This window comes from Saccopteryx leptura, chromosome 4, assembly GCF_036850995.1.
Source record: "Saccopteryx leptura isolate mSacLep1 chromosome 4, mSacLep1_pri_phased_curated, whole genome shotgun sequence".
In the NCBI taxonomy this organism is placed as follows: Eukaryota; Metazoa; Chordata; class Mammalia; order Chiroptera; family Emballonuridae; genus Saccopteryx; species Saccopteryx leptura.
Window position 1 is genome coordinate 37,954,650 of NC_089506.1, and position 23,687 is coordinate 37,978,336.

General features: G+C 42.6%; 1 protein-coding gene across 3 annotated transcripts in view; it reads right to left on the reverse strand.

Moving 5' to 3' along the window:
- Positions 1–6,573: 6,573 nt before the first annotated feature.
- ARHGEF7 (Rho guanine nucleotide exchange factor 7) overlaps positions 6,574–23,687 on the reverse strand; it is a 151,472-nt gene continuing 134,358 nt past the window's right edge. For 2 of the 3 annotated variants that reach the window (XM_066380547.1, XM_066380548.1), the window contains 4 exons: positions 22,824–22,913; positions 10,882–10,981; positions 10,464–10,518; positions 6,574–9,344 (listed from right to left, as the gene is read on the reverse strand). In XM_066380547.1, the coding sequence (XP_066236644.1) occupies positions 9,222–9,344; positions 10,464–10,518; positions 10,882–10,981; positions 22,824–22,913 (368 nt within the window). In that variant the 3' untranslated portion in view covers positions 6,574–9,221. Of the gene's footprint in view, positions 9,345–10,463; positions 10,519–10,881; positions 10,982–19,412; positions 19,590–22,823; positions 22,914–23,687 lie in introns of all 3 variants that reach the window. The other variant, XM_066380549.1, reaches the window with a different exon arrangement.

Consider the following 23,687-nt stretch of genomic DNA (forward strand, 5'->3'; position numbering starts at 1 on the left):
CTTCCCCTACTATTATGAGTTGAATTATTTCTCCCCGCCAAAAAAAAAAATATATATATATATATATATATATATATACACACACACACACACACACACACACACACACACACATAATATATATACCATATGTTGAAGTCCTCATCCCAATACCTGTGCACAGGACCTTACTTAGAAATAGGGTCTTAGCAAATACAGTCAGGTCCAGATGAGGTCATACCCAGGGTGGGCCCTAATCCACCTTAGGATGACTGGTGTCATCCTAAGAAAACAGACACACAGAGGCAGGGAACACTGGGACTGCTGTAAGCCCCAGAAGCAGCAAAGGCAGGAAGGATCCATCCGGAGAACCTTCTGAGGAAGCGCAGCCCACCAATGTGGCTTCCAGACTTCTGGCCTCAGAACTGAGAGGATAAGATCAAGTTCTGCTGTCTGAGCTCACCCAGTTTGTGGTATTCATTACAGCAGCCCCAGAGAGCAACACACCTGTGAGAACAATTTTTCTGGGACAGTAACCAGAGAAGACACAGTCTTCAAAATCCTAAGAAACACCTGTGTGATACAGCTGTTGGGAAAGAAGACAGTAAGCCCAAAGCATGTGGAGTCAAGGCTGGCCGGGGTCAGATCAGTCTTTGCCTCCCAGGCCTCCTCAGGTGCTGGGGTCCCTGTGGCGCCCACAGGCCAGTGTGGTCTTAGGCACAATCACCCCCTCACCCCTCAGAGCCTCTGGCAACCACACATTACAAGATAGCCAAACCAACCCATCAGCTGTAAAGTGACAGGTGATCACCAGCTATATCAACAGACCTCACACACAACTGTCACAGAGCGGGACTTCCCTGAATTGTCCCCTCACAGCATGCAGCCACCAGCTTTTGTGTAGTGTTGCCATATTCCAAAGAGCTGCCACTTCCCTACCTCCTTTCAGTTATTAAGTGCCAACCCCTTTGCTTACGGATAAAAAGTTAATTAAATAGAGCAGGTTCACATTGGATTCGGGCAGACAGTAGAGGAACTGTGGAGCCAGAAACCATTGGGCCATTATCATAGAGTCTAGCAACGGAGGACAAGCAAACAGGCAGGGGAAAACCACTACTCACAGCAACAGGCGAACACACAGCAAAAACGCCCCTCACACTGGCAGGCAGGCAGCCCATAATCCGCCATCTGAAATCTCTTGAGCACAAGCACCCATAGCCTTACATAGGTTATACACACGTGGCCTTTCCACGTGCTCACACACTAATCACACAAAGGGCTTGCAGGTGGTAAGCCTGCAACCAAGCCCAACACAGCTGTTTTCCCAACATTCCATCCCTTTAGGGTTGCTCGCTTCACAGTCTACGGGACAGGTATCTTCCAAGATGGTCTCTGTGCGAGGAGTGAGGTACATTATTATATAAACAGTGCAGACTACAGCAACCAAACTACAAAGACATAAGCTATTACCAAAAATGACAATTACAAAGTTGCCCTTCACAATGTCTCCCTGAGGACTCTGCCCAGTGAGTTAACTGGAGGCTCATGTCTAGCCCCCTACTCTATGGTAGGTGGGATGGCCTATTATAGTCCAGGGCTATGTCCACTGAAGAAAGTAACCTTGATGTGTCTCTGCAACTGGGTGAGAGCATCTTCCAGGTGCAGGAGGGCCTCTGCAGGTGCCACACACCCCCAATCGGCGTCTCTCATAGTACTGTCCACAAGCGATGTGTCCATCCATCAAGGGAGCCATGCCCCCCTCTGGTTGCAGTTCAAGAGTCTATTACACTATTCAATGATCAGTCCACGACAGACAGCCCAGCTGTCTGTGCAAATCACCAGGTAAAAGTTCACTACAGGCAACTAGCCACACAGCTCTTTATTAACAGACCCCAGTGCCTTTCCAGAAGCGCTTTGTCTGTTGCCACAAGCCCCATCCAAACTCCTCAGAGGTTCAAGCTCACAGGGCCTGGCAGTCAAACACATTTAAGGCCTGTGCCGCCTTGACAGTTCTCTTAGCTGTTGCTGCTGCAAAGAAGTTCCTATTACCTTTTCATGCCAGCACCTGCTGCACATTAGAAGGGCATCAGTGCATTGCCAATTTCACATGGGGCCTCTGGCCCCCTCCCATCCCCACTGGACAAGTCCCTTGGCCTTCCCCCTATTCAAACTGGGATAACAGGTCTTGAGGATCCTCCTCTCCCTCAGCTGTCTCCATCATATAATCTTGCAACTGTGCAACCTGAACACCAGCCATTTTCTTGGTGGCTGCTGGGGCTGCTCACTTCCCCTGCTTTTTCAGCGGCTGGAACTTCTGTTGTGACTTATGCTGCTGCCAAAGCTCGAACAGAACTTTGTTAGCCCTAATGTCTCCCTATCTGCAATCAATCTACCCACATCTGTGTTCGGGTCATCTTTACAGGCCCCTTGTTAGTTGGGGTGGGGCAGGCAGCACGGGCAGCAGCCGTCCCAGGCTTACAGTACATCTCTATTCCACAGCACATGATGCCATCCGCCCCATGTCCCACACCACAGTAACCAGGCTGCCAGGGCTCAGCGGGCTTCTTCCTGAATTTCACCCCGAACTCCATCAGCTCTGCCTGGGTGTAGGGCTGGACCACAGAGTGCTCAACTACCTGCGGAGGGTGCTGTGTCTGCCCCTGAGGGACTCTCGACTGCTGGGGTTTTGCCTTCTGGGTGACCACCAGCCAGGCTTGGAGTCTGCCAACGGCAGTTTCATCTTGAACCTCCTCATCCTCAGAAGAGTCAGAGACACTTGCTCCCACCAATTCAGAGCCACTCGGCCAGCACAGACGCAGCTCCATCCTTGGAGCCTGCCTCAGCTTGTGAGGCTGCTGGCTCTTGACCTGAAGCTGGAACTTGAGCTTCCAAACCTGCAGCTGTTTCTCTAACAACTGCTGGTGCCAATGTTCAGTTTCCAGGGTCAACTGCAGCTCACAAAACCACAACTCCTTCTCCAGCGACCGTTTCAGTCCAGGTGCTACTGCTGCTCAGCCTGCATCTCACATTGAAGCTCTTGAGAGTGGTCAGTCTCCTTCTCCTGCAACTGCTGCAGTTCCTGCTGCTGTGAGCGCTCAGTCTGCAGCTCACCCTGGAGCTTTCCAACTCGGGAGGCCTCCGCACAGAGCTCTCGGTTTCTTCTCACAGGGCTGTAAAGAACACCCAGCCCACAGCCCCCAAAAGGACAGCCACTCCTCTATCCCACTCCTCAAGGGTGTTGGCAGCTCCATACCAATCTGATCCAAATCCTGCCCACTGCGCCAGATGTAACTGCTGGTGGCCGAGGCCAGGCAGGGTCACATTGGATTCAGGCGGACAGTAGAGGAACTGTGGAGCCAGAAAGCACTGGACCTTTACTGTTCAATAGATTCTCGCAACAGCGGACGAGCAAATGGGGGAAACCACTTCTCACAACAGCAAGCGAACAAACAGCAAAAATGGCCCCTCGCAGTGGTGGGCAGGCAATCCTCGAGCACAGGCACCCCTAGTTTTACATAGGCTATACCAGTGGTCGGCAAACTCATTAGTCAACAGAGACAAATACCAACAGTACAACGATTGAAATTTCTTTTGACAGCCAAAATTTTTAAACTATATAGGTAGGTACATTGTTATTAACTTGATTAGGGTACTCCTAAACTGGTTACACTCAAGGGGCCAAAGAGCCGCAAGTGGCTCGCGAGCCGTGGTTTGCCGACCACTGTGCAATACACATGTAGCCCTTCTAATCACGCAAAGGGCTTGCAGCTGGTAAACCAGCGAGCAAGCCTAACACAGCTGTTTTCCCAACATGCATCTAAGAAATTAAAACAGCATCCATTTCAGCCCAGGCAGAGCAGAGATCAACACCAGCAAGGTGTTATGGAGAAGGCATCCCTGCATAATCCATGCAGAAGGTCAATTTTTAGAAGGGCAACACTTTATTTTGTCCTGCGCCGCCATCAGAGCAGTTTTCCGAGATGAGGCGGTGTCTGGCTCCTTGGCCAGCTGTGTAGCTGACAAGCTGACTAGAGAGTTTGGCTTCTGAGCTGCAGTCCCATAGCTTGCTAACACCACTCCCTCATGAACAGAGCCACATGGGTTGCCTGCCCTCTGCCAGTCAGAGCCCCCACCCTCCTGGAAAAGACAACAGCATTGTCCACTGAAGAGCAGCAGTTTGCAGCATTATAGAGATGACAAATGCGAAGATTAAAAAAAAAACAAAACTATTTCATCTTCCCCCTCCCCCTGCTGCTTAAACCATTTTAACATCTTTAAAACTTGGACATATCTGAGAACTGATCACTTCTACAAATGCAATGGGCACCACTGTTCTCTGTGACACGACATCTGAGTGTGAGATAAGCCAGCTGTTCTCTTCCACGTGCCTACTCGGATACTAAACAAATACTGATCAGGTACAGAAACATGAACGACCCGAGCAGATCAGCCACCTGTCCGCTGACTACACGTCTTTCCTCCAGTGTCCACTCAGATCACAACCTCAGCAACTATCCCCTCTGCCTGGGGCTGGGCCCTGACCTCTCCCGGCAGCACCCTGGAGCCGGGGAGGAAGGCAGCCCCCTCAACCCTCACCCGCTGAAAACCTGTGCTAGAAGAATCTGGAGAGGAGGGGGCAGGGCTAGAGGTGAGGTCATGGGGGTAGACTGCGGGCTAGTTTTATTTGCTTTGTAAAGATAATTTTTGCAACATAAAAATCAGAAGAGAGACTGGGGACAAAACACATACTGTGGAGACAGACGGGGGAGTATGCTACCACAGCCTTCTCTCCCAATGGCATGTTCATTACAGAGTCGCAACTGAAGCAAAGGTTTCAGACACCATTTATTACCGTGATTTTTTTTTTTTAAACTGTTACATGTAAAATTGTCAATGATGTCAATTCTAAAACATCTAGGAATTTGGCAAACTCTATCAAAATCTAAAAAGTGCACAAACCAGTTCTCGAAGTTAATCGTAGCCACTCACAGTCACACAGCAGTCAGTGGGGCACTTCTGAAATGACCCACCCCTGCCAAGTACCTATTAAGTGACCAAAAATAAACTGTAATCCATTCAGTCAACTGAGTATTTATGTAGCTGTCAAAACAATGGGTCAACCTATATATGCCTAAGTGGAAAAAGAGCTAAGATGTGTTAAAAACACAAGATGATCCTAGCAAAAGATCATAAACATTCTGTATTTTCTTCTAAAATTTACAAGTTTTGTTTTCCCTATGTAAGTCTTTAATACGTCTGGAATTAATGTTTTCTCTTTGATGTAGTATTTCCTACATGGGTTTTCTTTTTTATAAAAGGCATGTTAGTATGACCTCACTTGTGGGAAACAAAACTGTACACACATACAAATACATAGATTTGCATTTGCCCAAAAGAATACATAAGACACGCCACATTGGTTACTTTAGAGAGGGAGAAGGATTGGGAGAAAAAAATTTGTTTACTTTATACCCTGTGTATAAAGCAAGAAAAATAAATGCCTAAACTGCCCCATAAGATGAACAATTCAAATTAGAGTGTCTAATGCACCACACATTCTATTCAGAATGCAATTCAACACAAATGATTTTTGAATGCGTAGCTGGAAATGGAACTACTCTAAACTTTGGACACCAGCTGTATTTGGGTTCTTGGAGGCCAGGCCCCCCCGCCCCCAGCCTAGTCACTCCACCCGAGTGGCTGTGAGTTGAGCCAGGTGCATGGACATACTGGCTACCTCGTCTTGTCCTCAGCAAGCCCCCTTCCAGAGATTCCCCTCACTCCACGTCCAGGAGGGCACCAGGCTTCCAGCTTCAGGCTCCCTTGTCCCAGTCTCTCGACTGAGAGGCTCCATCATTCATGGCTGTGGACGTGGCCAGGACATCTGTCCTCACTACCTCTGAGGATCTGCCTGCCTTCCTGAGGATCAGAGGGAACATTAGAGGACTGAAAATGTGAAAACCACACAGCTGCAAATTATAACAGCATCAAGAAAGACTGGCTTTTGGTTTCCCCAAAATCTGGTGCAAAGATGGCAGAGTAGTGGTTCTAAGTTATCTGACAGAAAACCATAGTGAGAGATAACTTTGCTATGGGCTCACACCCTAGAGGCCGAAGGGTAGAAATTCTGAGGGAAGACATTTCTACACACTCCCAGTGTGGCTGTTTAACTTGAGGCTTGTTTTCCTCCCTGACTCCTATTTTCCAGCCCCTGTAACTGGATGGGAAACCCTGCCTGGAGTGAGTGCCCAAAAGGGCAAGGCCTGAAACAGAAAAGCAACGCCCTGTTGTCATGACTTTTGTGTAAGGGCCCCAAAGAAATCTTGAAACATGCTTTCCCTTATTCACCCCACAGCGTGGTTTACTGAGCATCTTCGGGCTGAAGGTCGTTATTCTGCAACAGCAGACGAAGTGGAGGCCATACCTAACAGTATCAATTCCATTTTCTAATCTTGTTTCTTCAAATATTCCCAAACCCTAGATTTCAGAGACAAGCATTTTCCAATATCAAAATTCAACCCAGAATTTTAAAAAATATAAAAGTCAAAGCATAAAGGCAACACATAAACACATTGTGAAAAATAAAGTGACATATTTGTAACATAAGAAAAATAATCAGTTTAATAATTACAACAATGTAGCATGAGTAGTCAATGCCAGGACAGTCTGTGGCATTTGTGTGAAGTGTCCCCACTGCTGTAAAAGGAGACTGTGTGTCCAGGAGAAATGAAGTGAGGGACATCAGGGAGTCCACACAAAGCCAGAAGGTTTCAACGCCCAGGCGCCCTGGTGCACGCGGACAGATACACCCCACAAAGCACAATGGAGCGAGCGTCCGACGCCACGTCTCAGCATCGTGTGGAAATGAAAGTGCTTCACATCTCAGGATAGGAATGGCTTCGTCTCCTCGTCCATGAAAGGTGAGAGCAGAGAAGTAACCCTTAGGGTAAACAACGTCCCTTTCTACCGTTCTCATCAACTTTCAACCCCTCAGAAGGTCACGTGCAGAAAAATCACACACAGTCTGTTTATAGGGCAAGTTTGTAGAAGGAATTGCTCTCAGATGCATTTTCTCTGCTCCCTAAAAAGCTCAGTAAAATATTGGATCCATGGGAAGAAAAGGTAATGCATTACACAGGCATCTCAAACGTCGCCCCATCAGGGGAAGGGACAGTGAAAACACAAGTTTTCACTTGTCGCTGTAATCAACAGTTAAGGCAGGTTCTGTAAGAGACCCGTCCAGGATGCTGACGGCAACATCGCTCGTCACAAACTGGTGAAGAGATCAGGTGATAAATGCTGTTCCTGAGTTAAAATTTGCTTAAGACAGCAAATTCAGTACACTCAAATTTAATTGTTGTTCTCTGCAATGTCTTATGCATCACCAAAAATAATGCTACTGTAAAAATAGGGCTTACAAAACAAACAATAAAACCCAATCTTTTCTAGTCCTAGCACTAATGAACAAATGTAAGAAGTTGTAAAGGAAGTTGGCAATTCTAGTTGAAAGGTCAAGTGTAGACAGGTCAGTGCTGGGCCCTAGACACACCTACTGAGCTTGTAGCCAGGAGGCCAGCTCACGTGACCACCCTTCAGTGGGAGATAGTTCACAGGGACTAATTAACAAGGGCAAAGAACAAGAACAATGGACAACCAGAAAACCAACTAGTTTCAAAGTTGCCCAGTTCATAGGCATCAGAAGATTCTGATGCAATTAAAAAAGAGTCACTTGACCAATAAATAGATCTCAAATCATGAAAAGTCACATCTGATGTTAAATGGGTATTTCTGAGAAGTCTCTAATGCACAGTGTTACAATTTTGCTTTAAAGATATAACACTTGTTCTATGAAGATGTCGCCTCACTTTAGAACAACCTCTTTAGAAGAGGAAAATGGAAAGCCCAGTTCCTGTAACACTGTGAACCTATTTCCAAGACAGAAGGACAAACACCCTGGGTCCCAAGGCCAGCCTGCTGTCCAGGGGCTGCTGAGGCATCTGGAGCCCCTGGCCCCGAGGTCAGCAGAGCCAGGGTCAGGACTGGTTCCCTTTCCATCTCCTCTGCAGTTTGGACACAGGGAGGAAATGGACTTTCATTACTTAGGTGGCTTTTAAGTAGGATATTGCTTTATTTTGCCAGAAGAGGGAAACGCTTCTTTCGCAGTGAGCGCCGCAGTACTGCTTGCTGCGCCCTGACGGTTCAACAGCAGTCGGGTCTCGCGGGCCTGACCAAGAAAGCCTGCCCGCAGAGTCAGCTCACCGCATCGCCTTGCCTCTTCCTCACTGGCTGCAGTGACACGTAATAATAATACATGTTATTTACAGGTCCTAGCGAAGCTTTCTCTTTTGCGAGAAGACAAAACAGTGCACTTTGTCAAGTTATCAACTAGCCTACATACAGAAGTCTGTGTGGTCTCTCCAAGTGCAGTGAATACACTCTGATGATCACAGGATTCACACAAAGCAGACCAGAGGGCGCACCTGTGGCTGGACACGTGGCACGGGTGGGATTTCCTCGGGTTCACGGCTGAGGCCCAGACTCTCCCTCAGTCAGCCAGATCGCGGCACTTGGAGTCACGCACGTCAGTGACTGCAATACTGCTTTTAACAGAAGACTTTCAAATGGCATTAAAGTGTCTTTGCAGCTATAAATAAGGTTAAATTAGTTAGGCATACCAAAGTGAGAAGTATTTTTAGAGCACTGTGAAGACTATGGTGGTGACGACAGTCAGGCATCTACCAAAAGCCATCCGGGCGTCCTCTGCATCGCTGCGTTCCATGCGTGCACTAACACGACTTCTAGTGCACGGGGCCAGCAAGGTTAGTGGGAAGAAAGTTCTAGCACGGGCATCAGCCCAGACATAACAATCACGGATATGCATCCAAAATGGGGTATTTACAAGAAACATGTATATATAATATTTATATATATTCAATAAAAGCCCGAAAGACCAGGACTGGTAGTCAGTCACTGCACTTATTGCAAAATGAGGTAATTGAGATGTTACCAGAGTTCAGATTAATGAAGTTCGCCCTCAGTCTATGCCTCATGTTTGGATTCGTCAGGAACAATGTGACTGTTTCTATTTGCATGAACTCCAGCTTCTGTATGTTCAGAAAGCAAGATGACTTCCATCAGCCCCGCTGCCCCGTCCTGTGGTCCCAAATGTCACACCAGCTGAGATCGTGGGGCTCCCAGCTTGGTCTCGTAACTGGTCTTCAAGAAAGAACCAACGACGTTCCTTAGAGGTTAGTCTCGTCCCAAGCAGGGTCATTCATGTTCTTTAGAACTTTCCTCACCAGCTTCTCCAGGTCTTTGCGTGCTCTCTGTTCCTCCTCCAGAGACTTCTTCATCTTCTTGTTATCCTATAAAAGAAGCAGACAGCATATTCACTGTGTGTGGCCCGAGAGAGGAATTTTTTCCCCCAGGAGACTTGGGAGCCTTGCTGATCGAAACCTGGGCAGGAATCGCCCTGCACTGTGGCCACAGGTATATTTAACAGACTGCCTAAATGTCTAAATAGACAACCGGGGCTCCTTATTGCAGTTGCTCCTGGGAGCCAAGACCAATCACAGATGGAAAAGTAGTCCTAATGTCTCTTACAATTTAGTTCCAACTACTAAAGGGGAGACTATCTGTATGACATTCCATAAGAAAATGGTTGAAAACAGCAAAAGGAAGAACTTGCATCACACTGACCCTTTTCCCATTTGTAAAGGTCTTACAGTTATGTAAGAATGACAGTACCAGCAGCTGAATGAACACACAAGTGAATGAGTAAGCACCTCCTTCTGTACAGTCTGCCCCCCTTCACTCCTCTGCATGGAGAAGACAGGCGCACAAAGATGTAGCCCACTGTCAAGGGGGAAGCACAAACCCAGAGGCCCCTCAGGAAAAGGAAAGTACACGGACGCTGCCCCGGACACTGCGCGACAGCTGAGGGGAGCAGCTCTGAGCACGGGTCCCACGCAGGCCACGCTGTGCTCCTGCTTCTCCTCGGCCCCCTTCAACCTCCCGGCTTATGGGGCAGCACTCACCACTCCCTCCTTGAAGCCTAAGTCATCTGTACAAATAATATACATACACAAAATATACTTCATCAAGTTGACTTCTTGTTTGGGTTTTTCGAGAACAACAGCCACTGTGTTATAACAGAAAGTGGCAGAGAACAGTCATAGCAGATACTTAATAAAACTTTTAACTAGATGGAATTTTAGATATTTTAAATTATTGTTCAACAGAATTTAAGATGGTTTTTGATGTCAAAAACAGTATCCTTAAGAGACAGAATTTAATCAAGTCCTAAAGATTCATTTCCTGGTCTACCACATTTACAGAAGACCAATGATTTGATAGGCTGGAATTCTGAAAGGCAGGATCACCTTTCTATATTACTCTACTTATAGAAAAGCAGCTTCATTTTCAATATAATGTATTCCTCTTTTCCCCCATAAAAAAAATTTAAGAAACTGATTATGACTCACCTGTCTTAATTCTTGGACTTCATCCTTCAATGCATAGACAGTATCAACAAGACTCCTAGAATAGAAAATGGAATGAATACCTGAACAGAGACGAGAAACGAAGAGGACACAGAACAGCACTTCACCAGGAACCAGGACACCACCAGGTGGAATAAACAGGGATGCTCTGGCCCGCTCACTGAACATCTAAATTCATATACCTCAGAACAGCCAACTTCTTTCTGCGGGAAGTCAGAGCCTAGCCAACGTTAGCTTCAGCCCATGAGGACCCAGAGCAGCAGCTGCGCAGGCCTCCTGGGATTTTTCTGACTCCAGCGCTCTCCTCCTCCCCTCTCCCCACCCCCTCCGCCCCCACACACAATGCCCCACCTCCGCACACGCCCACATGCCTGCTTTAAAATACTGGAATACATCTTACTTTTCTTCTATCACTGTCTGACCATTGCTTTTAGTTTCTTCAACTATAATTTTTTCTTCTTCTGGAAGCAAAACTTGTGGAGCGGACTCTTTACGTGAACCTATCATCATTAAAAGAAAAACAAAACCCACAGATAAATACCACAGCAAAACGAAAAAGAATTTAACTATACAACACTATTTAATATTAATATTAAATTCCAGGGATTATGCAGTAAAAAATTACTTTCTAGGTAAACTAGGAAAGGGCAACTTCTACCAGTTTTCTCTGTCTCCGTCTACGAAGCCAGTCTCTTTCCTGCCTAAAGTGTTACAGAGGAAAGGAAACAGACTTTCCTAATTCATTAAGCTTTAGTTTCTAAATCTAATTGTGGATCTATTAAACCTTGAATTTTTCAACAAGCAGTAAATTAAAAGTTCCAACCACAGTGCTCTGAGTATATTGGAATATTCCAATCAAACAAACTTTGAGCCACATTGTTCCAGGTGTGTCCGACTATGTAGTTCATATACCCTGAAACCTTATAAATAAAAAACAACTAGCAATCAAACATTTAACTCTATAGTGACAGGTAAAGATATTATGGCACATGGTTTAGAAAAAGTGAAATTTATTCCCTGGTTCTTTTATAAAAACTTTATTCTACATTCCCTGGAATATAAACTTGTTTTTTTCCAAATGGAAGTAAACTGTTCACAACGTCAGATGTTTATGCCATGTAATCAACTCCCAGCCCAATAAATTGCCTAAGAGTGGTCGGCAAACTTATTAGTGAACAGAGACAAATATCAACAGTACAATGATTGAAATTTCTTTTGAGAGCCAAATTTTTAAAACTTTAACTATATAAGTACATTGTTATTAACTCAATTAGGACACTCCTAAGCTGGCCTTTGCGCCCACACTCAAGGGGCCAAAGAACCGTGTGTGGCTTGCAAAGCCATGGTTTGCCAACCACTGGCCTAGGACAATGTCTCAATAAATGTATGCCACAAAATAGATACTTTAGAAATTAACTGAGAAACCCAAATATTTATTTTAAAAGTGAGAAGAGAGAATGAAATCTTATTTAAGGATACAATAAAATCATCTCCTCTTAAATATTAAAGGTTATGTAACACTATAACATATATCATTTATATTTTTTAAAATTACATCAGATGCAAATTTGAGGAAGGATATAGCCTACCAGAGAACTCAATCACTTGGGAAGTGATCTATTTCTCCATTAAAAAATACACTTAACGTTTAATATATATTAATTAGAAAGATGGTGGCTCAACTTGCTTGATCTTGTTTTTCCTGGTTTATCTTTAATTTGCCTTCCTAAAAGTTCATCAAACTATAGGATGGCACTTATTATATATCTTTGTATCATGGGAACGTTCAGCATAACACCAATGTTTTAACAGTTTGATTTTAAAGAACAGTTTCACCTGTGTTGTCTTCTAAGCTTTTACTCCTCTGAATGGAACAAGATTATCAATGACTATCAAAGCTTGATGAGAAGAGGGCTCATAAAACATTACTGACGTCCAGAGAGTACCTCTATCACTCCCCGGCAGCACACCAAGGGAACAGGATGCGGGGCCTGGGCCAAGTCTCTCCCTGCTGCCTTCTATGTTCTGCAACACTTTCTCTGTCCCATTCTCACAGACTTGGACAGGTACCAAATACAAGCATGCTGGGAAACCATAACATCCAGAACAGAACAAAATGAAGATGCTGACCTCCTCCTCTGTTATCTCAGGTATAAAAAAATTAAGCTCTGGGTTAGCAAGTACTATTCTATGTTACAGAGCACAAACTTCTTTCTATACATACATTTTTTACACCAATAAAAAGGGCCTTTATGTGAATGAGAATAATTTTACTATTATAATTAAATGCAGTACTTAGAATTTTGTCACAAGCCTCAATGAGCCAGTACTAGAATATATCTGTACAGGACAACCCTGTGCTAGTGTTTTTGTGTTCACATCATGCTGCAAATCCTGGGCCAGCGGACCCGGTTGCTGTTGAGCAGAGGAGGAGCTACTTTGCTTATACCCTTCCTTCTGGCCACATTCTACCCTTTCATACAGTGACCTGCACAGCCAGGGAATTACTTTTTAGACAGAGGGTAAGGTCCTTCAAGACAGGGTCCCAAAAAGGACCACATCTTTAAAGACACTATTACACTGACAATAATCTGCTTCTATGGGGCACTGCCTGCTCCAGGTGTCACAGTGCCATGAGAGGTTGTGGGCGTGTCTTCTTCCAGGCCTTTCCTGGTTAATGGAAAACGCTGCTGGGACACCTGGGCTACTTGGGGAAATACTGCTTCAGAAGGAAACTGGTCCATGAAACAAATTACTGCGAAAGTACGGGATAAGAGCCAGCTTAAAAATTCTGAAGGTCGAGGAAATCCTATGCTTCTATAATACAAATGCAAATGTTACCCACATTTTTATAAAGAAGTTAATTCATGTGCTGTTTTCTAGAAAAAGAGGAAAGGATTCATAAAGATTCACATATGTAGACAAATTTAATTTGCGCTGTGAAGAGAAGCAGACTGATGACATCAGACAATTTAGGTGGCTCATAATTTTTCCAACTTTGAGACCAAACAGTTGTTGACTGTGTTCCAGTCAAATAAAAAAAAATAATCAGTTGTGTATCTCTCACATTCAGTTAGTAATACAACATTCTTTCAAATGGATTAATGAAACAAGAGGTTGAAAATGTTTTTATATAAAAGCACTTGAGGAAATATTAAATTCTATGCATTTCAGTTATTTTTGCATCTTCTCTTTCTAGGCAACCTATTTACATTGTATTTCCAGCATTAAAATGTTCATATAACATAACAGAATCACAAAGGATGTCTACTTTGTAAAGAGGGTCAGACAGCGGGCGGCTCCAGCAGGGGAGCTGGGGCCACCCGAACTCACCCTCACATCCCGTCTATGGGCGTCTTCAGCAAACTCAGGCCTCTCACTTAACTACTGAGCCGAAATTCTATCATTGGTAAAATAGAAGAACAAAACTAACCGTCTCTGAAGACCTGTTCTTAGCATTAACTTAAAAATAACATTTTATAGATATCTTTTACCAGATGAATTCGTAAAGATAAAAGCCTTAAATCTCATTATGTAACATACTAAGAGAAACTAAAAGCTATGAGAACTGGTACAACAGTTGCACATGCACGACATGGTTCTTATTTTTACATACACTTGAAGCACACAAGAATTTAACAATATATTATAGAAATGTTAAGCTGGAGAATACTATAGACAGATGTACTAAACTGCTTGATTCCTGAAATGTGCCAATGTAAAAACTGCCATTTATGGATCTGATGTTGAGCCAAGAGGCTTGTTAAAGAATATTTATTTCTTTCACAGAAATACATAGAATACTAATGATCTGCCTAGTTTCAATACAACATATTTTTCTAAAGTAACTGAAAAAATGTTAGTCTTTCAACAAAACAATAAAGAAATATTCTCCAGCCAGGTTTAAAATAAGTTTACTCTTTAAGAACAAAGTTTTAGAAAGTAAACAGGTTTAACAAGTTACCTCAAAGATTACTAAAGTATTTTCAGAGGTATCAGAGCATGTTTTCCCCTAATTACTTAGGTTAGAAAAATAATTTAACAGCAAAACTACCAAAAATGTTCTATTGCTTTATTGAAAACCCTCTATAAGGTCAGAGACACAGACGAACAGGTTCATGATGGTTCCAGCACACTCAAGATCTGTTTCCCCAAATCTGTGTTTTACAGGAGATAATGGGCTTCGGCAACACACCGTTATGGAAAACGCTGAATGCTACAGCCACTTCTTCAAGACGCACAGTGCATACGTAGCATTTTTAAGGTTTTCAATAAAAATAACCGTTGAAATTTAATGCAGCATTCCTAAATTCATCTGAGTGCTGAACTCTTCTGCTTCAGCATCCACATGAACATTTTGAGGTTTTCTGGGTAACAATCTGAAAAGTGTCGGACTAGCCTAAGATCCTGTCTATAAATACATATATACAAATGCTGGTTGGGTTTGTTGTTTTTCAACATGGAGGTAAATATAAAGAAACAATTTATACTTAGCACCAATCCAGCATTTCCTAAACTTGAAGACTCCCCAAAACATGTTCTAGACACAATGGCTGCTGACACAGGCAATGACAGTTCCACACCATCACCAGCAGGAGTCACTCTGCACAAGTTGGAGAGACATCAGGCACTAGGGCCCCTGGGGGGACTCACTTAGACATGTGATCCTGAAGCTAAGACATGCTTAGAAAGCTGCCCCCTAAAACTGTCACAGATCCCCAGAGCTTATAACCTTGCCCCCAGAACACGCAGATCCCCCCCTCAACTATGGACTTTAATTTGAGAAACATAGATTGATTGAACATTTCCATTTTATAGACAGATGACTTGTCCAGGCAGCAAGAGTAAGCCCTAGGACATGATTAGCTTGGTTGATAGAACACCATTTCAGTGCCTGATCTGACAATGACTGTCAAATCCATGGCATACACATGGTGTGTTTGTACTCATGAGTGAACTGTCTCAACAAAACCTAGGAACAAGTTTATCAGAAAAGAACATCTGCCTACCTGGCCAGTGGTCTAGTATATTTGTAGCAAAACTTACTTCTTAATTTCATAATCTTTCTAATATATGCATCTACTTATACTCCACTAAAATTTAAATAACTTTCAGAATGAAGCAAAATATTACACTTTTAAAAATCTACTTAAGCCCTGGCCGGCTGGCTCAGTGAACAGTGATGACCCGGCATGCAGAGATGTCCCAGGTTCCATCCCTGGTCAGGGCACACTTGAGAAGCGACCATCTTATTCTTTTCCCTTCCCTCTTCCTTTTCCCCTCCGGTGATCAGAGGCACAATTGATCTCGATGTTCCAAGTGTCAGCCTCAGGCACTGAGGATAGCTCAACTGATTTGAGCACCGACACCAGACAGGGGTTGCTGGGTGGATCCCGATCAGGGCACATGCGAGAGTTTGTTTCTCTATCTCCCCTCCACTCACTTAAGAAAAAATACTACTTAATAACCTCTCCAAAGGGCCATTTATTTTTTATGGCTGTAAATTTCTAATTTACTTTTCTTAGGAAAAGAAAATGTGAGGATTCTCTTTAGAGCATGGCTTGCACGGTCCATCATCACACCCTGTCCCAGCCCCATGCTAACACAGTATTTCTTCCCTTTCATTTTGCTTTTCCTAGTAAACTGGGCATGCACTTTACAAAAATAAAAACAAAAATAAAAACTGACCTGAACCTAAATAAAAAGCTATTAAAGTTGGGCTCCTTTTCTATTTATGCAACCCCCCCGCCCAAAGCAAGAATGCTTCCTTCTGAAGACAAACCTCCCAGTGATTGAAAACTTGTTTTAAAAAAAATTAGAGAAAAATAGATGAGATAAAAATGTACGAGGAGTGTGACCTTGTCATGTTCAGAACGTACTTAACCTAAGAAAGTGCAAGCCTGCTCATCAGGCAGACAGGAAGTGCTCTGCTGCTGGCCTTCCTTCAGAAGACAACGTTCAGAACAGCCAAATCACATTACACTGCAAACTAGGCTACTCCCCCGCCCCCCGTGTAACAAATATTAAAAGCCACAGGCTAGCAAATGCAAAATTTATTTCAACTGTACATAACAGATGTCTTTTTTTTTTTTATAAAACAAACACTTCATTGCCATATGCAACCACAAACAATAATATGATACTGTACAATACAATGCAACATTCAGGTATACATCCAACTGAGTCTTCAAATGGCAGTTACCCACTAAAAACGGCTTTCCCATTCACAGATAAAAAGCACAATAAATAAATGTTTTCCAGGTCTTATACCACTATACACACATTACTGTGTTTTGGCAATTTTATGCAAAACACAATATAGCTTATATACTTGTGGCAAGTGTTACTTCAATGGGAACACCATTTAGGCCATTTGCAAAGGGGTTGGTAATGGCTTAAGCCTACCTTCTAGTTCAGATTCTTCATCTTTTCATTATAATACTAACTGTACACATAGATATTACAGAATTGTATAAACATAAAATACTATTTCAGCATGACTAAAGTTCCACAGAAGTAGAAACACGGCCCTTTGGACGCCTTATCACCACTGCCACACAAGAACTGTTTGCAGGCCTGTGGCACTAATACTTCCAACCAGGTCACAAGAGCTAATGGTGCCAGACAGCCAAAACAAATCCAAACAGACAAAAAGCCAGGTTGTTATTGTGCAGTCATCTTAGCATCAACAAAAATCGTCATCAAAATGGCTTTAACTGGTACAAGAAGGAATAATGGGAAAGTGTCAAAACTTTGGCGTCTAGGAATTAAAAGTGTCTCATTAAGACAACCCAAATGATATTTAGTATTAAAGAAAAATCAGAGTGCAGCAACTGTACTTCAAAGCTGTGGCATATAGCACATGACATAGGCAACCCAGTTTACTAAGGCATGGCAGAGGCAACAAAGCCAATGCACCATTATTATCTCAATGCAAACAAAAAGATGTTCTATTAATCTCAGAAAAGGTGACTACTCTACATAACATAAAACAAAACTGCTTCCAAAGTCTTGGTGTGGTATTGAGTAAGCATATGAACTTTGTAGTAGTTCTAGTTCTTCAAAAATTCCATTTGTTATTTGGCTGAACATATATAAACCCCATCTCTACTGTGGGTTAATACTGGGCTCTCTACTTTTAAAAGACTGCTCCTCAACTTTCTTATTTATACTAATATAAAAATATGAAATCTCCAGATGGCATATGCTTGGAAACAGACAGCTATTTGGAATTATCGGTTTTCCTAATGACCTCATCGCATGCAGTACTGAAGCTGTCTGACTTTCTAAGCAATATGCTACTGCCGGGAGTTCACTAGCACCTCTGGGCTTGCGAGCAACAGGACCCAGCTCCCAGGAAACAATGACATAGCACATCAGAGTTGTCTCTGTGCAAACGAGATCAGAACACTGAATACATGGGTTTGGCAAAGGGGATATGGTGAGGGAAGAAAGAATTCACAGCCACCTGGAATTACAGCCACCCTGAAGAAAGGAAAAAATGTTATTCCCAGTTTATTATGGCATCTTGTCTTCTGAAGCTGGTTTCAATGAATACTTAAAATACAACCTTAAGGTTCCATTTTAACACCAAATATAACATGCATGGGAGAGAACATAGTTGTTCCCTTCTAGCAATGACGAGATATGAATTTGGATGCTACAACTGAATGCAACATGTCACATTCAGTTCTTTTTGAAGCAGAAATTAGTCTTGAGGGAGGCCAGTGAAATCTCTTTACAACAAATCCCAGGGAAGTAGGAGAGTCTGCCCCAATCTGAGATTTCCTGAGTTACACAGTAACTCAGTTAAGTCCTCAATAGACTCAGATATCCCCATTACAATCAAGAATGAGGTGACACGGGACAGGGTTGCTGTAATGGAGTTTCACTGTAGCTGGTTGCTGAAAACACACAATGTGTCCATCACAGGCAGTGTAAGTATGGATGTCAGGGTGAAGCCAGGCTGTGAATGAAGCCAAAGCACTCATGTTTTGAAGAATACCAAATGCCTGTCTCTGAAAGCAATCTAGTCTACACTTTCAGAGGCTGAATGTTTCAGAGTTTGGGCTTTAAACCTTCAGTAGAGTAGTACAGGCTTGTTAAGTGCCATTTAAGAGAAATTACTCCAGTTAAGGAAAGTTTGGTGTGATAATGACAGTGTCTGAGCTCTGACAGTAATTTGGTCTTTGGAGAGGAAAACTCGCACCCCGAGGGCAAGTGGGGAGCACGGATAAGACCATATGTGGCACACTGACAAGCACAGAGCTGTGAGGATGCAGACAAGCCCTTCTGTGCCCCTGCCGAGACCCAAAGCCCACACCAACACATGGTTCTTCATGGTCACAAGTGCCCTGAGGAGTCCTCAGAACATGGCTGTCAGAACTGAACTCACAGTACGTTTGCTGCATACTTTTTTCTTTTTCTCTCTCCACAGCTACTTGATCAGTGTCCATTATGCATAAAAAACTTAGACTCCTATATATAAGGCCAGAGTCTCCTCCACGTTACTGGCACTTAGATCACAAACCTGTATGGTTTCAGTATAAAATATAAAAGTGCTCATACAGCTGTATCCAAAAAGAAATGAGACAGTTGCTACACTGAGAATAAAAAAACCAAACCATTTGGGGCTACAAAACCACCACTACCCATTGCGAAAAGAACCCTTAGGTATAGGCTGTGTGAATTTACCATCTCCTTCAACCGTCAGTAACTTCAAATGGATGCTTGAACTGGCAATTAAGCCTCCAAAAGTACAATGGGAAAATATCAGAAACGCTCTCAAAAGTTGTTAAAATATCACATAAAAGAGACAAGGAACAGCAAGAAAACATCTAAGAAAAGCAGGCTGCGATACAACAAGCATTTGTTAAGAAAGCTCAGAAGTGCATTAGTTCTGGTGAGAGATATATGAGCAACAGCTCTTACGAGATGTAGAACCCATTCTGTAACTATGGGCTGTCCATATACTGTCATAGTCAGAGTCTTCCGAGAGGTCTGAAGGCTCCAAACGAGAAAGGCTACTGCGACGACCCAAGGAGTCTAGACTTGATTGGTCATCATCAGCCAAGACGTGATTATGCATCAGGTCAGTGCCTTGCCATGCTAAGACGGGGGTGGAATGGAGTGACAGGTGTGACAGGCAAAGGTGGGATGAGAAGGAGGACGGACAGGAAGAGCCACAACCAAAAACATGAAAACAAAAGCAAAAGGTGATGGGAAGAGAAGGAAAAGAGAAAATATTGTTAAAAAATGGCAACAATGTTCATTTCTCCTTATATATGGCTGGGTTTTAATAACAAAGTTAGCACAACCCTTAGAATAAAACCAGATCAATTATTGTTTAAATAAACCTAAAACATAGTATTGTTTCCAAATTGTTCCTTTTAAAAAATATTACTATTACTCAATTAAATCTTTTTCAAATTAAACCCATGTCCACAAATGATTCTATAGACATTTAACAAGTAACCAATTAATTCTATACTACATTCTATTAACCTTTATTCATAAGAGGAACCATTTATGTGTTTAATTAAAAACTGTTTCCTATTCATTAAGTGGATACTGAATGCAAAATAGTTTCAAAGGATTTTTGACTTACTTCTTCAGCTATCTCTTTGTCAGACTATAGATCACCAGAAGTCATCTTAATGATGGGGGTCTAAAACTTACCTTACCAAACTATAACCACTGTAAAATTTTCAGAATGGAGAAAGGGATTAAATAGGGTCCACTGCCCTCTCATTGCCCCTTTCCCGTCACCCCACATCTCCACTCCTTAGAGCACTCAGCCAGTGAATATGGATAAAGTGGGAAGCCATGTCTGTTCAAATGTTACCAACCCTGATGCAGACCCTTTTACTTGCAGGAAGAGAGACATGAACTGGTAATGCCACTTTGTTAAAAGGAGGACAACAGAAGGGAGTGGGCACAAAATGAGAGAACAGAAATAAGCCCATGAATGGTTGGCATCCGTGAGCAACAACACTGGGCAGACGGCTGTGCGTGAGGCATGCAGGCTGAAATGGGCCAGGGCAAAGGGTGCTGGAAAGACACACTCAGTGGGAACCAGGGGGCCCCTCTGTGACGCGGAATGGCACAGAGAGCAACCACTGTTCCCATCCTGTTCTTGCTTCTGATCAAAGTTAATTCCATTCCAAGCCCATAACAAGAACAAGCAGTGGACCAGTTTGGATTCATCAACTAAATCCCCATACTCTACGAAGGTTATTATTTCCTTGACATAAAAATAAATATGAAAGATGTTTGGTTTATACAGTCTTATTGGCATCTAAATGTACACTGAGCCTGTCTTCATTAAACATTTAATATGAAAAGACCTGCTTTTGCTCTGATCCCATTTCCAAATGTATTAAGGATATCACTTTTCAAGCACAAAGGACCCATTTCCCTTATCTGACCTAATCTTTAAAATGTTTGGTTGAAGACCATATATGATTGTAAAAAATGAGGGCCCCAGAAGGTTAGCTCATACTAATAAAAATCAATATAGCCCTGGCTGGAGAGCTCAGTTGGTGAAAATACCATCCTGAAGCACAGGTTACTGGTTCAATCCCTGGTCAGGGCACATACAGGAACAGATCAGTGTTCCTGTCTATCTGTCGTCTTCCCCTTCCTCTCTCTAAAATCAATAAAAATAAACATTGGAAAAAAATCAGTGTATTGTCCAATGCTTTTCTTGCACAGGAGAAATGGAAACACATAGTAAAGACAACATGGTAAGAAAAGATCTGCATACACTACAGGCCATTTCTTTCAGGCAGCCAGAAGAAGCAAGGTCACAGGCACATCACAGGCAGTCTCCTGGATGAAGAAATGCAGCTTGCACAAAACATATAAAGCTCCTATTACAGTACTTGGTCTATTCACCTGAGACTACCAGGTTAAATTTTATTTCAAATAATCGAAGTTGAAATGAGTAATTGTTTAATATCTCAAATTCAAAACCCAAAAAACTATGGCCACATTTTATAGCCTATTACTTAAAGCACAATCTCTTATCAAATACATAGAACTGAATGTAATATCTTAAAGGTTAATAATCTTCATATATTTACGAGTCACTGCTTGCTTTTATGAATGTGCACTCCACATTCAGGCCTCTCCATTTCTCTCCTTCGCTACTGATTAGTCACCATGAAAGGCATTTTCACCAGTGAGAGTATGGACTAAAAGTCTTAATGTTACAGGTGGGATATGTAACATACTGGCCACAAGAAAACTGGTAGATTATCTGCAGGTGCCACTTGGGTTTAATCCTGCTAGTCCTATATTCACCTTTAACAAAAGCTAAAGCAGCTGAAATTCCTTTTCCCTTTTCTTTCTTTCATCATTAGTTTAAAAACAGGACAGAACACTGATTGCAATCACCATACTTCAGGCAATGAAAATAAAGGTGAGATAAGTGATCTGCCAAATGTCAGGGTGGAATGGGAACCAAAAATACAAAATCCAACAGAAACCAGTTTTGATGCCAGAAGCAATATATAAACCATCCAGTTCTGGGTGGGGAGGCGGGGGAGAAGTCCACCTAAGAAACAATAATACAAAAGGACACCCTGTGATGCCTGTGGCTTCAGAACCAGCAAAGGATAAATTTGGCCCCCTTTTTTTCTGAATAAACCACATGTTCTACTCTATTTGCCCCACTGTGCTGCACTCCACTCTCAAATGCTATGAAAGTGTAAAAAAAAAAAAAAAAAAAAAAAGAGCCCCTCTTTACTGTTCTCACAATAGATTAAGACTTTTTCATTTAAGACATTAAACATAATGTGCAGGTAAATTCAGTGGTGCTGAAATATACTAATAAACTTACTGGCATCTACTTCCAAAAAATTTTTAAATACAATCATTTAAAAAAGAAAGTGGACTAAAAGAAGCCTTGCTCTAGGTTTATATTTTAATAACAATTCCAAGAAACAAATAAAAGCCCACCACCAATCCAATAGTTTCAATACATAGCTTAAATAATTGAACTGAATGAGAGTCTTCTGATAGATGTCTAAATACCTCCTCTTTACACAAAAGAAAGCTTTATGAATCCCAGCAGCACTTTATACTTAAAAGGTTCCCAGTGGAACCTGCCCTAGAAGTCAGTTATTCTACTGACCTCTCAGACCTCTTTCAATGACTCAGGGATGTCAGGCTCAAGCAGGTCAGCACCTGGCTGGCCATAGATCATCTGTCTGTCACTAAGGACTGCTCAGGCAGCACGCGAGGAGCCATTCACAGGCCCCTGCAGTGCAGTTTCCTTCCGATTGTGATTTTAAACAAAACGAACCACCACAATTCCCGGTACATTACTGTAAAACTTACTTGAATTGAGTGTTTGCCGTGTTTTGGCGCTTGTGCAGTAAGCTTCGATGACTTTCAGAATCTGTGCGTCTTCTTCCAAAGCCGCGGTACCTGTCAAGAGATACAAGACATGTCAGGAGCAAACTATAAGTGACAAGTACAACACGTCATAATCTAAAAATAACTAGTACTATTAAGTAAAGGAATGAGAAGGGATCCACTCAAACAAAATGATGACAATCAAGACAATACCTCTTTTGATTGTCAGATAACTGTTTTCCAATATTTACAAAATAATTACATTCAAAAGGATTTTGTTTCCTAAAAGTACTTTTTGTCTGCAACATATATGAAAAACGGTTAATACTGTAAATACATAAACATTATCTTACTAATCCGTAAGAAAAACTATCCCACATCCCAAAATTGAAAAAAGGGCAAGAACTAGAAACAAGCAATTCACACAAGAATACAGTCAGTAACAAACGATATTCAATCGCACTAAGTAGTGAAAATTAAAACAGAGCATCAGGTTTTCACGTGCCAGAGTGACAAGAATGAAAAAGCCTGACAGCTCTCCATGCTGACTCGGACAGCAGGAAGAAGCCTTCCCCCACCCACAGCTGGCAGAAATGAAGACAGGCAAACCCTCCAGAGAGGCTTTAAAAGAGTGTTTCTTCTGATCCACAGATTCCTACTTGAGATTTCACCTACGAAATTTATAAAGCACAGTCTAAAGCTTGAAAGTATCATTTCAGAGCTCTTCTTTAATCTATGGATTATTTCAGACACTGGCTTCACTCTCAGAGATCTCAGGCACAGAGAACTGAAACTTTCAGACTAACAGCATCTAACTGTATTAGCCCCAGCCACGGAGCCTCACAC